Source organism: Suillus paluster (genome assembly GCF_016628075.1).
Source record: "Suillus paluster strain FC165 chromosome Unknown EDB91scaffold_10, whole genome shotgun sequence".
Classification (NCBI taxonomy): Eukaryota; Fungi; Basidiomycota; class Agaricomycetes; order Boletales; family Suillaceae; genus Suillus; species Suillus paluster.
In genome coordinates, this window is record NW_024537570.1 from 622659 (window position 1) to 639975 (window position 17317).

The 17317-nt window shown below is 45.1% G+C and overlaps 3 protein-coding genes across 3 annotated transcripts; 1 reads left to right on the top strand and 2 right to left on the bottom strand.

Moving 5' to 3' along the window:
- Positions 1 to 12257: 12257 nt before the first annotated feature.
- On the top strand, positions 12258 to 12808 carry EDB91DRAFT_1245396 (uncharacterized protein; the record flags this gene model as incomplete). The annotated part of the gene is made up of 2 exons (XM_041322539.1): positions 12258 to 12295; positions 12427 to 12808. 2 exons carry the CDS (start codon positions 12258 to 12260, stop codon positions 12806 to 12808), a joined length of 420 nt encoding a protein of 139 aa, XP_041180470.1.
- An 863-nt stretch (positions 12809 to 13671) lies between these two features.
- Positions 13672 to 15612, bottom strand: EDB91DRAFT_1263256 (CHAT domain-containing protein; the record flags this gene model as incomplete). Its single annotated transcript, XM_041324442.1, has 3 exons — positions 13672 to 14515; positions 14573 to 15316; positions 15419 to 15612. 3 exons carry the CDS (start codon positions 15610 to 15612, stop codon positions 13672 to 13674), a joined length of 1782 nt encoding a protein of 593 aa, XP_041180471.1.
- Positions 15613 to 15654: 42 nt separating this feature from the next.
- On the bottom strand, positions 15655 to 15981 carry EDB91DRAFT_1263259 (uncharacterized protein; the record flags this gene model as incomplete). Its single annotated transcript, XM_041324443.1, has 1 exon — positions 15655 to 15981. One exon carries the CDS (start codon positions 15979 to 15981, stop codon positions 15655 to 15657), a length of 327 nt encoding a protein of 108 aa, XP_041180472.1.
- Between the last annotated feature and the right edge of the window lie 1336 nt (positions 15982 to 17317).

A 17317-nucleotide genomic window follows, 5' to 3' on the forward strand; every position in this document is an offset into this window, starting at 1 on the left:
CCGCATTGGGGTTTTCTGCATAAAATTTGGCTACTACAAGTGGCGCATTCTTCACATCTTCTTCTGACTGCCATGTTGCTTCTTCTATTGCATATCCTTTCCATTTTACTAAATACTGCAACTTGCGTCTGTATAGGCGGCTTTGCAATATTTGCTCTGCTTCATATTCTGGGACTTGGTCAACGATCTCTGGAGGTGGACGTGGTTGCAGGCGGGTGGTCAATGAGTTGAGAGGTTTGATGCGGGGTGAGTAACAATACAGTGGAAGACTGGATGAATGCAATATTTAACAGGGAGTTTCAACTTGTAGTTTAGCTTGCCAGTCTTCTCTTCGATTTCAAATGGTCCCAGATGGCGGTCAGACAACTTTTGGCTCGGACGGCATTGTTTGATGTTTGTCATGTCCAACCATACCTTGTCGCCTGGTTTGAATTCTGGTGCGTCTTTTTCTTATGATCGTAAAAGCACTTCATTCAATCATTCGCTACTTCTAGCATCATCTTTGTCTCTTCTTGCGCCTCCTTCATCTCAGCTAGTCTCTGATCGGCTTGGGGAATTGTGTTGGAAGAATTAGGGGAAATTGTGAATTCGGGATTATAACTGTAGACACATTTGAATGGGGAATGTCCAGTGACAGTTACTGGAATTGTTATGTGTGAATTCAGTGATTGGAAGCCAAGAAACCCAATCATTTTGACGGTAGGACGTGAAGAGTCGTAGGTACTGTTCAACTTCTTGATTGATTCGTTCCATTTGTCCGTCAGTCTGTGGGTGATATGCTGTTGACATGGACCACTTGGTTCCTAGTCTTTTCGAGACTTCCTGCATGAACTTGGACACAAATTGTGTTCCTCTGTCCGAGATCACCTTCTTTGGTGTTCCATGCAACTTCCATACATGGTTGAGAAATAAGTCCGTGATTCCCTTGGAATTAACATCTTTGGTGGTCGGAGCAAGATGTGCTTGCTTTGTGAAATGATCAATGACTACCAAAATACTGTCTTTGCCCTGGGAGATCGGTAGATCAGTGATGAGGTCACAGCTAATGGTTTGCCATGGCCCTTCTGGAATCTTGTTTGGCTTCAAAGGTCCATGAGGTTTTGATGGTAGCACCTTCATTTGCTTGCATTGATCACATCCATCCAGGTAGTCATTGACCCACTTCTGCATTTGAGGCCACCAATAATTCCGTGAGACAAGTTCGAGAGTTTTGGCACGTCCCATGTGTCCTGCTGCAGGTGAGTTGTGGAAGATCTCTAGCACTGAGCAATGTATTTCCTTGTTATTGGGAACGTAGACCAATCCTCTGAACAAAATGAGTCCATCCTCCATATTCCACTCTTCCAATCCTCTTCTCAACTGCACAGGGGCCTTCTTCAGAGTTTCGATAGCATTTCGGACTTCTGGATCTAAATCGGTGCAGTTTCTGATACACTTTAACAGCAAATGTTCTCCTTCTATCAGAATCTGACCTCTTTTTGCGGCTTTAATATGGAAAAACTTGGGTTTTAAAAGCACGTGATCGGAATTGTCGTTTTCTACCCCCCCTCTGTGGTCTGGCCTCCTGGACAGAGCATCGGCAGTGTCGTTAACCTTCCCTGGTTTGTGTTGCAGAGTGAAGTTGTACTCTGCAAGGAACAAGGACCATCTCGCCTGTCTACGAGTTAACTTCTGACTGGTCATGAAGTACTTGAGGTTTTTATGGTCTGTCCAGATCTCTACCGGATGAGGTGTGCCCTGCACATAATGCCTCCACTCCTCCAATGCACAGATGATAGCTAAAAGTTCTTTGTCGTGAATATTGTAATTACGCTCTGCATCTTGCATTGATTTGCTAAAAAAGGCCACTGGGTGCCATAGTCCGTCTTCTTCCAACTGAGAAAGTACGCCACCAGTAGCATAGTCAGATGTGTCGCTCTCTATCTTCTGTTTTTTTATTCGCATCTGGCATGACTAGCACTGGTGCGGAAGTGAAATTGTCCTTCAGAGTTTTAAAAGCCATCTCCTGTTTGTCCGTCCATTCCCATGGCACATCCTTCCTGATGAGCTCATTCATGGGTCTAGCAATGTTCAAGAAACCGAGAATGAAATGATGATAAAAGTTCACAAATCCCATGAATTGTTGAATGTTCTTGACACAGGTAGGAGTGGGCCATTCCTGAACTCCCTTAACCTTGACCGGATCCATAGAGACGTGGCCATCTTTGATGATCAAACCGAGAAATTCCACTTCTTTCTTCTCAAAGGAACACTTCTCTGGTTTGAGATAAAGGTCATTGTCCTGCAGTCTCTGTAGTACCTCACACACCACCTTCCGATGTTTCTCTACATCACCGTTGGTGAAGACCAAGATGTCGTCAATGTAGACTACAACGACCTTGCCTTCCTTTAGATCTTGGAAGATTTGGTCCATCATAGTTTGGAAGGTGGCTGGGGAGTTCGTCATGCCGAAGTACATTACGACTGGTTCATGGTGTCCAAAAGGAGTTTTGAAGGCAGCCTTCCACTGGTCTCCTTCTTTCATTCTAATATTGTTGTAACCCCATCGAACATCCATTTTCGAAAAGAGCTTTGCACCAGAGAGACGATCAATGAGATCTTGAGAACGAGGGAGAGGGTATGCATTTCGGATGGTTTTCTCATTCAACCTCCGATAGTCCATGACGGGTCTGAGCCTTTCCATCCTTCTTAGCAACAAAGAAGAAAGGAGCTGCTACTGGAGATTCAGAATCTCTCAGTCATCCCAAATCGTATTCCTGCTTCAACCACTTCTCACATGCATCATTTTCGGCGGGGGATAGGGGATATGCTTTCAGCATTGGGAGGAAGATCAGTTAGGGTCTTTGAGGTCCACCTTGTGATCCCACTTTTTTGACTCAGGGGAATCGAGTAGACTCTTCTTCGGAGAAGACCTTAAGATAGTCATGGAGCCATTCTGGCACCATTTCCTCTATGGGTTTCTTTTCCTTCTTCTTCTTCTTCTCCTCCTGCTGTGCTAACTCTGATGCTACAGAGCTCTTGTACCTGATCCACACGTTCTGTGATGAATCTTCATCCTCGACTTCCTCCATCTGTACATTCTTGGTAGCTCCGTGTTCAACAGTAGTAGCAAGATCCGATTGTTCTTCTTCCTCAAGCTTGACAGGTATAGTACCCACATGTCCTTGCATTTTAGAGCTGAGGCTGTTCGACTGAACCTGATGATGGATAGAGGCTTCCTCGATATCCTCATCTTCGTCATCTTCTGCCGGTATCAAATTGGGCAACACCAAAGGGATCGAAAAGTTCGTGGCTTTTCGCTTCTTTGCCTTGGTCTTTTTGTCCTTGACCTTGGCTTCTTGACACTTGACCAGGCAACGGTCTAATGCCACCCTTCCTTTGTTCCAATCAATACTAGGGTTGTGGTATCGTAGCCAATCTATTCCAATGATAACATCATCGGATCCTAGGTCTGTGACCAGAAAGGCTACTTCTTCCTCATGGTCCCCTATCATGAGCTTCAAATCTGCATAGGATGTAATTGGTCCAGCAGAATTGTCTGTTTCGTCAATATTACGGATCGACATTGGTTTAAATAATTGTTTGGTCTGGACTTGATTCTTTTCTACAAACTTCTTTCCGATGAAGAGGTTTGTTGCTCCGCAGTCCACTAGAGCTTTGACTGGCTGCTTTCTTATGTTTCCCTTCCAACGTAACTGGCAAGTAGAAATGGTCTCGTTTATTCCCAGAACAAACTTCTGATACTTCTGCAAACATGATTGCTGAGTCACCGAGAATGGAAAAACGATTTCTCTGATCTAAGTCCACAGTCGACTTCGATCTCCCTAAAAACCCTTCTGCTCCTCTTTCTTCGCTGGGTTGTACATGCTGGAGAGGCAGATCCTCTCATTTATGATGCGGTTAATATCTTCCAGTGTGAGTGGTTTCACAGCTGGAACTTCTTCCACCTTGCTGGCAGCGGACAGCTGGTCCTTTGCCCTTGTCAAGGGGCTTTCCCGTGCAGTTACAGGCCATATGCCCTTCTTCTCTGCAGCAGTAGCACTTGAAAACACCTCCCGGTTGTCCTCGAGGTCGGGGTCTACCTCCTGTCCTGGTTGCGTCAACGTCCATGGCGTTTCCTCCCTGCGACGTGGTCTTGGGTGCTCCAGCTGGTGCGGGTGGTGCAGCAGAGCCTTGCCAAGGTTGTCGCAGGGGCGAAGTTCATCTTTCTCTTGTCATCAAGCTCCTTGAGGTTCTGCCCGATTAGAAGCGCCTCCCTGATCAATCCCTCCAGGGTGTCTTTCCTGTTAGGGTGGATGTTGGCCAAGTAGTTTTTAACTCGTTGGTCTAATCCAAAACAGGAGTTTGCACATTAGCTCGTAATTAGAGAAGTGACAGAAGGCGAGCTTCTGGCGGAAGATGGAGATATACTCCCCGACGGTACAATTGCCTTGTCGGAGAGCTTCCAACTCTCTTGCTGCCTTCTCCTCTTTGTTGACGACAGGTCCACATGACCTTCATGTCGCTGACAATGCTAGCATAGGACCCGGGCTTGCCGCTGAGTGCCATGGGGGTAATGCTCTCTGCCCATTTGGCTGCAGCGCCCTGGCAAAAAGAAATGAGACAGGTGCATTGCTGCTGTTCTGTCACTCCAGGGTAACCAGTGAAGTAAATGGTGAGCTGGGTGAGGAAGGTGTTGACATCAATGGAGTTTTTCTCGCCCTGTGAAGTCCATTGGTTTCGACATTTTGAGATCAGAGCCTGAAGTCCCAGATGTAGAGCCTGGGATCTTCAGTTGTAGGCGAGGTTTCCAAAAGTGTGATCTTGTCTTCTGTATCCCTCAGCCTGATCTTCAGGTAGTCGATCTCATCGTCTGCGTGCACCAGGCCTGCTTGCAGCTCGTTGATCTCCTTCTGCAGACTGTCTATCAAGTGTCTGGTGTACTCTCTTTCTGTTACGACAACGGTGTTGATTGCGCGCGAAATGTCCTGATGGGTGATGGTACTCAACCTGGGCCCAGGAGATGCCGAAGGGTGCAGAAGGGCCTGCGGTTGGGGTGGTGGATGATCCTGCAGATGCTAATGGGCCTAATGGGTTCATCCATCCTTGCGGCGCCGGAGAGTGGATTGCACCCCTTGGTGGAGTTGCTACTCTTGGTATCACTGGTGGAGCTTCTGTCACTTCCGTATCCTCAGAAACATTGATCCCAGTTTCTCCTAGATTCTCGGACATGGAAGAAGGAGCAATGGGAATCCAGACAGGAAACATTGTTGTGGAGTGCTGAAAGCCCTAGCCTCGACTAGGCAGGATCTGTATGGCAGGGGCAATGATGACAAAGGTGTGAATGCAACATGTGTAGCGGTTCGTTGACCTAAGTAGAACTCGAGAGGAGTTCGCGAAAGATGCGGTGAACTTTGGGTCTACTTTTAGCACCCTAGGTTCTTATCGTAATGTATTTAGACAGTGAGAGGACTGTCGCGAGTGCCGTTCTGTTATGTAGAAAGCAGATATTGTAGTGTACAGTTGGCAGGGTTTTTGGGCCTAACTGCAGACATGTGGAAACAGGACCTAAGTGTCACTGATCCTTATGAACTGGCAGCTCATAGTAAGATGAGGGCCTGGTTCACTTCTACTAAAAGGTAACGTAAAGAGCTTTGTATAACAAAACACGTCGGGGAATGATGGTTGAATTAAAATGTAATCCGCGAGATAAATCTCAGCAGAATAGCACAATGAAGTTTATCGAGAACGGTGACGTCCAAGACAAAGTTCGAGTCGGAGTGGTAAGATAGACTTAACCTAATGTTATGACCAACGTTCACCAATAATGATGAAGGCGAGCACACAACCACTAGGACTCGGTCAGAGAGGATAGTGAACAAAATGGTATTGAGCGTAAACGTCTAGGTCACTACAAGCATAGGAAACGAAGAGGTTAAGTCTAAGGAGTACTTACGCTAACTAACCTACTTATATACATAACATTGAATAGGAGTCTGAAAGAAATCAGCCAATGAGAAAAGAGTCGTATGATACTGCGGATGACTAAGTATGACATCATGATATATAAGCAAATGAGTAATACGGCAACTAAATAGAAACCCAAGCTCCGACCGGTTCTTCTTTGGGAAGTGAGATTGTTCTAGCCTGTGGAGTAGGGGAGCCAATCAGAGAAGCAACTGGTGATATATGACGAGGAGTCACGTGACCAGCTTGGGTACTGGAAGTAGCCGAAGGAAAACCAAGAAATGAAAAATGGTTCGTATTTGGAATTCATGACAAGTTTCCATGTCGGATGACATGATGATAGTGGTATGGAACAAGGGACAACAGACAAATTGGCGACCAAGTACAAGGGGCAAGGAACATTAGTTAGGACAAGATACAACAGAGCCAAACAACCTAATATGGATCAAAGAACTTTGCACTTAAGTCCTGTGCAAGTGAAATGCTCAACTCACTCGCACACGTGTCACCTCATGCTGCTGCATATCTATGCAGTGTTTTTTCTTGTTTTTCTCAGAATTATGGTCCACTGTCCTAATTGCAACACTGAAGTCTCTGAACGTGGCCTCTCAATTCACCAGACTCACTGGTGTAAAGCTCAACTATCTGTTACAGCAGATGTCCTTGACAAGCATCATAAACGACAACACTGTGAATCACCCACTGCCACTGATGCACACAGCCATCCTCCCACTCAAGCTGAGAGTCCAAAGCTTGCTCAGACACTGTCTGACCATCAGGACAATGTGAGTACAGTTTCATATCTTTCAGAAATGTAATGATCTAATAATGTTTAAAGTATGATAATGATGTTCAGATGGAGTACCGATCTTCAGGTCTGCCGAAGTGAACCAGGCATCTCCCTGCTCGCTACCGTGATGAAATTCCATCCCTTCCGATTCCTGTACCTGTACCTGCTATGACTTTTGAGTCAGATGACACTCCAGTGGCTAATAATACAATGGATTATGACATAAACTCGGATCAAAGTGCACACTGGGTTCAAACCGAGCATGATGCATTCAATTTATTCCACAAATACCACACTTCCTTCCCCACCTACGACCCTGAGAACCTAAGCTCCTTTGACGACATCTGTGATGCTCCAACCTTCAGTCATGTTGACGGAGGTGTTGAGCATGAGCATCCATGGTGGGCAGGCTTTGGGTCATCACTTGAGGCCATTCATCAAGATTACTATGCACCATTTCTTAATGCCACCACCTTTCACCTCATGAATTGGTTCTACAACTCATCATTGCAGAAATCAATAGAGGACCTTAGCCGTCTTGTTGACGAGGTTATCTTTGCAGAAGATTTCAATCAAGAAGACTTATGGAATTTTAATCCCGTGCAAGAATTGAAGTTTTTAGATCGGGCAGAGAATGACCCAGCATCTACCATCTTCTCATCTGATGGATGGCATGAAGCCTCTGTCAAAATTCGCTTGCCATGCAAGAAGGAACAGTTCCATTCGGAGGACAATGCACCTATGTTTGAGGTTGATGATCTCTATTATCGGAAGCTGCTGGAGGTCCTAAAAGCTGCCTTTGAAGAGGATTCTGCAAAAGGGTTTCATACAAGCCCACACAAGCTATTCTGGCAACCTGATGAAGATGAACCACTGGAACGCATCATTACTGAGCTTTACACATCTGACATGATGCTCCAAGAACATGAGAAGATACATTCCCAGCCCCATGAGCCAGGATGCAATCTCAAAACTGTTGTTGCAGCCATCATGCTATGGTCAGATTCAACACATCTTGCAAGTTTTGGTAACGTTGTATTATGGCCAATCTATATGTTCATTGGGAATCAATCAAAATATGTTTGATCAAAGCCAACATCCTTTGCAGCTCATCATCTAGCTTACATTCCAAAGGTTTATGCCATTACTTGTATGAGAGCTCACCAGTACTAATGATAGTTTCAGCTCCCAGACACGATCCAAAATTTCTATCTCCAAATTTTTGGGTGAAGTGCTACAGCAGCAGTTTTGACGCACTGCAAACATGAACTTATGCATGTGATATGGTCATTTTTGCTTGACAACGACTTCATTAATGCATGGGAGCATGGTATTTTCATCAAATTCCCTGATGGCGTGTTTCAAAGAGTTTTTCCTCGTTTTTTCACTTATGCAGCTGACTATCCCAAAAAGTGAGTAACCTGGTTGGTGGTTGAGGGTGTAGAACTAGATTGCTGATTGTGTTCTAGAATTCTTCTTGCATACATCAAATTCCTTGGGCGATGCCCCTGCCCTCGCTGTCTTGTCAAGAAGGACAAAATTGATAGATTGGGCAACAGAGCAGACCGACGGTAGCGGGTCAAAGGTATACGAGTTGACGACCATCGCCGGCAGTCCTTTATCGAACATGTTCGTGAATTCATCTTCAAATTGGGTTGCAGTGTAGTCAGCACATTTGTGGAGAATTTGATTGGTGTGATGTCAATGGTTCCCACTCGGGTTTGTGTCAAAGTTCACTTAAATTCAGTCAACAGTAGACTGACTGTTCGTACTCTTAGAATGCATTCTTCGAGAAACTCTCACAATTTGGCTTCAACTTCCACTCAATGCTTGTCCCTGACTTTATGCACAAGTTTGAGCTTGGCACGTGGAAAGCAACTCTGACACATTTAATCCGGATTCTCCATTCATGTGGAGAAGATGCCATTCAGTGGTTGAATGAAAGGTGTGTAAAGTTATATTTTCTGTGATTTTACTTACTTTTTTAGATATCAAATGGTCCCAACATTTGGTCAGGACACAATCCGGAAGTTTAGCAGTAATGTCTCCGACTTAACGAAACTCGCTGCTCATGACTTCGAAGACCTACTCCAGGTAAAATAGTCATGTTTCATGTTTGAATTTCGTAACTCAAATAGTTCCTTTCAGTGTTCTATGCCTGTCTTCGAACAACTACTTACTGAACCTCACAACTCAATTGTTCTGGACCTCCTCTTCGAACTGTTGACTTGGCATGCATTTGGAAAGCTGCAGATGCATACCGAGACAACACTACATCACTTTGATAACTGTACAACACGTCTTCGGCAAATCGTTGCACAAGTTCAATCCGTCGCACTACATGCAGCAAATTTGATACACAGGATCTTCCATGAGAGACTGCTGCTCGTGCACATAAACAAGGCAGAAAAGCAGCAAAGGGGAAGGGGACTACTACTAAGGCACCACAAGCAGCCTCGAAACACCAGAATTTCAACATGTTGACATACAAGCTTCATGCCCAGGTTGGTTTTCATGTCTGTGATGTAGTACCTCCCAGGCACTTCCTTGCCTTTCTGGATCCACTGTTTGCTCAATGATCGCGACGCACTTGACCAACTCCCTGTTTACGATGGAGAAAGAGCGCAAAAGTCAAGATTCTGACGAGGAGATGACAGATGATAGTGAGGATGAGGACAGCCGATAGTGTCATATAGATATATCTTTTATGGACCATTAGCCAAAAAGTCCGATACATCATCTACTCTAATTGTCCACTGTCCATGGGGAATGTATCCTACATTCTAAATTACAAATCTTGCTGTATAAGCCCACATGTTCGCATTTTCAGCCACCTACTGTGGGAACTTCTCCACAACACCCAAAACATAGCCCATTTTGGGTATTCTCCACAATATCAACCTTTCCCACACCCTCCCCATCCATCCCTGGCTCACCAACCACATCACAATTAGATACAGCTTGCATTTATGTAGTAGTATAGGTTATATACACATAATAGAATATAATAGACCGCTTTTTCTCTTTATTTTTGCACCAATACCTGATACAGAGCCTCTGCAAGTGTGACATAATAGAAAACATATCAAAAACTGTTTCGCATTTTTGCCCCTCCAATATTGGGGTACTATAGCATGTTTATAATATGTTTGTAAACATATATGTACCTATCCCAGCCCTTATTTTACCTCCTAGAGCGCCCTATATTATGTACTGTGCTGTACTAGCATAAAATAGAAAATAGCTACGCATTTTTTGAGCTTTAGGTATATAGACTTGTAAATATGATCCCCAACATCCCTTCAATAGTATATGCAACATATCAGGAGCCTAGGTCAACAGGATCAGTCCCTGTGGTGCTATGTGCTTACCCTCTCCTGGTGGTTCACCCCATGGGAAATTTTTTCCTGCAGCTCCAGCCCTCCAGGTTGGTAGGGTGCCTGTTCCTATTGATATCTAGAATATATAAATCACATAGCTGTATGAAAATAGCAACAGAATCCTGCTCTAGAATGGAATATCTCCTCCTGGCTATACTACTGCATATTTTCGCATTTTTAAGGTTTTGCCATTACACAAACTATCCAAACTGTTTATAGTTAACTTCTAGTACATATATCAAGTCTTTTCATGGCAAGGATCAGACAGGAATATGTCAGAATATTAATATCAAGGATATATCTCCTATTTTCACTGATTAGGACTGTCAGACAGGTATAGGACGGTATATTATAATCGGACTATCACAATATACACTATACATGTTATGGGGACATTACGTAAGCCCCTTGGACTAGCTTATTCTCTTTTGCCTATCGTTCCATTTCCGCTATCCGTCGCCAAAGTGACTTCCATCTTACCAATCGCTTGGCTTATCCATGCGGCTTATTGTTCTCGCACCGCTTATCTGGTTTATCTGTTATCTCTGACTCATACCCTATGCCTTTACCGCATTGTCGGTACTACCCTTGACCCTTACCGTTCAACCGGTATCTTCTACTTTTCGTATATAAAGGACTCTGTACACTGTAGTAGTCCTTAACTTGAATCTACTCAGTATCACGCCTAAAGCCTCAGGACAGAGGGATAGCACGACAGCTAGATAGCAAGCATCATCGCTTCTATCACATTTACACTATCTTCTACTAGACTTTCCGTCTAGTAGTCCTACATCGAAACTCGTCACAACACTAGATTGGTACTCCTTGCGGGTATCTAGTGCGGAACCAACTGAGTTCGTAACAATACATACTGGGGAACACAGCCCCCGAGTATTGGAAGGATCCATCAAGGTATAAGGGCAGGGGAACCCAGTAGATAAGAACAAGAGCGTGGGAAACTCAAAAGTCTAAACATCGAAAATCAGTCTACACATTAAGTTAGTGGTAGGACTGTAATGCTGCAACAACACTTTGACACTACAACACTTCCACATTACCTTCACTCTTAGAATATAATGGGGTACAGGATATTTAAGTAGTCTACGTTCTATTTAGCTCATTTTTAACAAAATATTCAACCTAGATATTAGTATATTCATGTATTTCTCCTATTACATACATGGTCAGACCATAATCATACATTTACTTTGCTTATCACTCACTCAGATATGAATGGATCTTTCTACAAATTCAGAGATGGTATAATGGGTATAGGCCCACCATATAGCAAGTGGCTGATTACACAGATGAGATTACTTATCAGTAAATCTCCTTGACATGCCCCTGATATTAATATTCTGACATATTCCTGTCTGATCCTTGCCATGAAAAGACTTGATATATGTACTAGAAGTTAACTATAAACAGTTTGGATAGTTTGTGTAATGGCAAAACCTTAAAAATGCGAAAATATGCAGTAGTATAGCCAGGAGGAGATATTCCATTCTAGAGCAGGATTCTGTTGCTATTTTCATACAGCTATGTGATTTATATATTCTAGATATCAATAGGAACAGGCACCCTACCAACCTGGAGGGCTGGAGCTGCAGGAAAAAATTTCCCATGGGGTGAACCACCAGGAGAGGGTAAGCACATAGCACCACAGGGACTGATCCTGTTGACCTAGGCTCCTGATATGTTGCATATACTATTGAAGGGATGTTGGGGATCATATTTACAAGTCTATATACCTAAAGCTCAAAAAATGCGTAGCTATTTTCTATTTTATGCTAGTACAGCACAGTACATAATATAGGGCGCTCTAGGAGGTAAAATAAGGGCTGGGATAGGTACATATATGTTTACAAACATATTATAAACATGCTATAGTACCCCAATATTGGAGGGGCAAAAATGCGAAACAGTTTTTGATATGTTTTCTATTATGTCACACTTGCAGAGGCTCTGTATCAGGTATTGGTGCAAAAATAAAGAGAAAAAGCGGTCTATTATATTCTATTATGTGTATATAACCTATACTACTACATAAATGCAAGCTGTATCTAATTGTGATGTGGTTGGTGAGCCAGGGATGGATGGGGAGGGTGTGGGAAAGGTTGATATTGTGGAGAATACCCAAAATGGGCTATGTTTTGGGTGTTGTGGAGAAGTTCCCACAGTAGGTGGCTGAAAATGCGCCTGTGAGTGGCTGTACTAAGTAATGCATCACATTCCCAAATGGAAATGTCCAATATAGTGGATAACTACAGAATAAGATGTATCAGACTTTTAGGATAATGAGCCATAAAGATACATCCTTCTACCTGTATCTGGTGATGAGGAAGGCACCAAGGAGGCAGACGCCGAGGAGGGCAGTGATGACAAAGATGAGGACGAGGGTAGTGGCAGTGGCGACGAAGACGTTCATGAGGAGGGTCATGAACTTGAAGATGCTGAGGATGACGAAGGAGGTGAGACTCGAGATCCACTGAGCACAGAATATCTCATTGATGACAATATCGCAGATGAGATGGATGAATTTGGGTACACTGGCCTAGATCAGGTTCTCGTGGAAGATGAGGACAACAATGGATTATTAGACGACGATGCTCTTGGGGCGGAAGACGGTGAAGAACTTGAAGGTGGGCTGAATTATGACGAGGCTGAGGGGATTGGATTTGCGGATTTATAGCACTGAGGGGCCAGCAGTACCCATAGCTACTGTACAATTAGAATACACTGAAACTTTGAGAGTACGAATGGACTGACCGAGTCAAATGCCGGAATCTGAGGGGCGCACAGCAATGAATTTATAAAAGAGACACTAGAAAGAGACGGTAGTGGCAGAAGGGCAACAACTGTCCTTGCAAGGAGCGTGGGAGGCTCGTGGGTGTCTTGTAACATGGTACGTGAGGCTTGCAAGGGGTGTAAGTTCAGCGAGGAGGCGTGGGGGGTTGGTTGTGGTGTCGCAGATGTCGTGTACGACGACGCGTCATACTTATGAGGTTAGTGAGGTCAGCAATGCGGCATAGGAGTCCTCTCGGGAGCTGCCGGGCCTTTCTGGTTCCGGGCAGTTTTGCTGATGATAAGCATGGCGACATTATGTGACATGATTTCATACTTGACACGATAGACATATATCGCAACAGTGACCCTATAGCACAGTAATCTGCAACTGATACTTCACGTACAGTGAGGACCAGCGTTCATGGAAGACGACGAAAGTATCCGCATAGCCGTATGGAGTATCTACTAACTAAGTGGTGGGACAGCCAACGAATAAAAGTAACAAGACCATGCGAGTGTAAACAGGAAAGCAGAAAAGTTAGATGACAAGCAGGAAAGTAATGTGCTGGGATCATTGGCTTCGACTTCGGCAGCGTTTGGTGTGGCATGCGGTCGAGAATGACAATGACATATGTTTGCGGAGGCATGAACAGCCAGAACCCGACATCTGGAACGTCAAAAAGTGCAGCCCAATGATCTCTAGAAGCAATGTGAGCATGTAGTAGTAAGCAGATAAGTATGGATCACTTACAGTGAATGGGTCTCAAGCTAGACACCTATATGAAAAAACACGATCTGCTGTTCTGGTGGAATCTTGTTGCACCGCAATGTCTTCACAGCCTTATGCAACGCTACCGCAGCCCATGTACAGTCCAATCTCCCTGAACCATCAATCAGGTGAAGGTAAAAAGCAGACGCCATCTGCCGTGCAACCTCGTTGTCAACAGACCACATTGAACCAATCACACTGTGAAATCCAGAGAATTGCATAGCCGCAGCGAGATGGATCGACTCGTCCGGACTCTTCTTATCGCCCACGGTAGTGTGGCAGGCTGATAAGAACGCGAACTGCAGATTCTGCCAGTCAGACCGGACGATGTCCTTGATCGTTAAAAGCCCATCGCGCATCGCAAAGGAAGACTCAAATGTTTGTTGCTGATTCAGCATTCCATGGCAGGCAAGGTGAAGCCATTGATTCCGGCTCAATGCATCCAATGCTCCCTCCACTGTTGCATTGCTGTCTGCAAGTGATGTGAAGGGCGCAACAGGTGCAACATGCTGAGCAATGACGGCCAGCTCGGAAGCGACACAGCGGAGTTCTTTCCCTCTGTCCGGGTGTGCTTGACCAATGGCAACAAATTGTTGCAGGGATGCAGCTTGAGAAACCTGCCGTCTCGCACGAATGAGAGTCGTCAAAGTCGGAGTGTAAGAAGATATGTAAACGTGAGATAAATTGTGTTTCTTCTTCTTGTAGGGTCCTGCTGCATGTAAAGGAAGCGGCATGAACTTGGCGGTGGGACACCACCAGATGCGCGAGCCACGGGGAACTGCTGACTCCCTGAGAGCTTGAACAACGGGGTTGACAATGACATCCCAAAGCTTGTGGAGAATGCTGACAAGCTTGTGTTAATGATCAGAATAACCAAATTGCTCTGTAAGGGACTGAAACTCGGAGGACAATTTGGATAATTCGGTCCATGCAATATTGAGTGGAACATGGACAGGATCTTGGGCACACAAAATAATCAAGGCATCACAGCTGTACCGACTAGCGTTGACAATGATGACTGAACCATCTTCAGCTGCCTTCTGGATGTCAGAAAACAGCGGAGGCAGGAGAAACCAAGAAAAGTTAGGGAGTGCACGGATGCGTGATATGACATCATCCCATTGCTTGGTCAGTTGCCCAATTGGTTGGGACTGGTCTTCAGTAGACTGATCGAATGCATTACGAAGCTGAGAGCTAAGTCGCTTGAACTCTTCCGCCAAGGCTGTGCCGGTGTCACCTGAAAGGGAAAGTTCATCGAGTGGCGTGCGGAAGCGCACCAACTGAGTCCAGAATACTGCACGGCCCTGCTCCACTAGTTGTACAGCAGTCGTCAAGGCACCATAACGGACACCACACGAGAAAGCATCAGTGGCAAGGGAAGAAGTGGCCTCCCTGACAACATCGAAATGATGTGGAGAAGAAGACAAAAGAGCAACATGCTGATCCAGAAAGTTCAATGCGGTCTGATAGGCAACCAATGTAGAGCCATGCTTCAGCTTCTCTGCTGAGGCTACCCATGACTTGGCAGCGCCAAGATCCCCACGAGAGGCTGTGGCATGTGATTGGCAGGAAAGTTGTAAATACAGCCTGAAAGCTTCTTCAAGGTCAGACAGGACACCCCGCTGCTCGAATCTGTCTTGAAGGCTGTTGGCAAGATTGTTGAGAGATGCGGATCGATCAGAATGACCGGGGGGACAGAGGAGCAGTGTGGCTCAATGGAGCTCAATGGCCTCATCAAGGTCAGACAAGACACCCCGCTGCTCAAATCTGTCTTGAAGGCTGTTGGCAAGATTGTTGAGAGATGCGGATCGATCAGAATGACTGGGGGGACAGAGGAGCAGTGCGGCTCGATGGAGCTCAATGGCCTCATCAAGGTCAGACAGGACACCCCGCTGCCTGAATCTGGCTCGAAGGCTGATGGCAAGATTGTTGAGAGACATGGATCGATCAGAATGACCGGGGGGGTGGAGGAACAGTGCGGCTCAATGGAGCTCAATGGCCTCATCAAGGTTAGACAGGACACCCCGCTGCTCAAATCTGTATTGAAGGCTGGCAGCAAGATTGTTGAGAGACATGGATCCACCAGAATGACCAGGGGGACGGAGGAGCAGTGCGGCTCGATGGAGCTCAATGGCCTCATCAAGGTCAGACAAGACACCCCGTTGCCTGAATTTGTTATGAAGGCTGGTGGCAAGATTATACAGACACACGGATTGACGAAAATGGTCAGGAGGACACAGCTGCAAGGCCTCTCGAAACACCTTCACATCATCTTCTATGTTATTGGCGCAAGATAATAGCTGCGCCATGTCACTGTGAAGGGTCTCACAATGAGTGCAAAATTGGTAGAGTCAGAGTGAATAGTACACACGCAGGAAGCAGAAATTCGAGCAATGAGCGCTGGCACACTGAAGATGTGCGTGTTATGATCAGCGTTCACCAAATGGCAAAGGCTTAACACAACCACTAGGACTCGTCAAGGATAAGAGCAAAGAGATGATATTGAGAGTGAACGTCTGAGTCTACACTGGGTAGGAACGAAGAGGTTAAGTCTAAGGAGTACTACTGACTACGACCTAAACTATATACTACTCTCTAGGCGGAGATATCTGAGTATGAAAGGTAGTGATATATCTATATAAGATCATAACATTGCGCCTAGGGTATAGGGCGTCTTATCAACCAATCAACTACAAGAAAGAGTAAAGGGTTCATAGGGGTGTCGGTAATTAAGCAGGATCTCAGGGTACTGCTTCTATTCAGGGTCAACGGAGATTAAGGGAGTGAAAGAGTTCTGTAACTAGAAGTCTCGAGCAGTGATTAAAGGATCTCGATAAGAGATAGGATCTGGAGATGTATCGGGTACGATCGGATCTAGGGGTTTCTCCAGGGTCTTCAGTAATGAGCATGCTTCTCTATGAGTGGTGCTTCTGTGATAGGGTTCAGGGGTGTAGCTGTGACTGAACAACAGGTTCTTATGTAAGGGATTCGGTGAATGACAGAGGTAACTCTTAACGTGTCATGTGTGGGAAGTGAAGGTCTGCGATGTGAAGGGATGGTGACTCTTCGAGAGATGGCTCGTAAAGGACTCTCGGTTGTGGTTTGATCATAGAGGCGTGTAGATGCTTATGATGTAACCCGTTGCCTAATTGTAGGACTTCTAAGGATATGATGATCTAGGGTTACGGATATAGATGGATGACATCGATGTAGTATAGATGTGAATTCAAGATAGTGATCGTTAATCAGTTATCCATCTTATCTTATCAGGGATCTTATCTAATCTAATCTTATCGGATAGGGTCTCTTAGGTTTGATAATCGAAATTTAGATGCAGTTGGTAACATTCATGACAGTGCGGGGGAAACAATATAGTGGGTGCTGACAGAACTCATAGATTCAACAGCGAGGCACAGAAGTTACAACAAGGCTGAGGCACTGTGTGAATGAGGCTGAGGCATTGCAGAGGCAGGCCAAGGCTCTGCTGTATGGCGCTGGATTTGTTCAACTATTCTTCACATGCAAAACTCACACACACACACACAGACGCCACACACACACAAACAAGACGCACACTTATGTCGAGAAATTTATGGTGGCGCTCAGCCAAAAGGTCACGCGAGGGCACGTGACATTGATCAATTC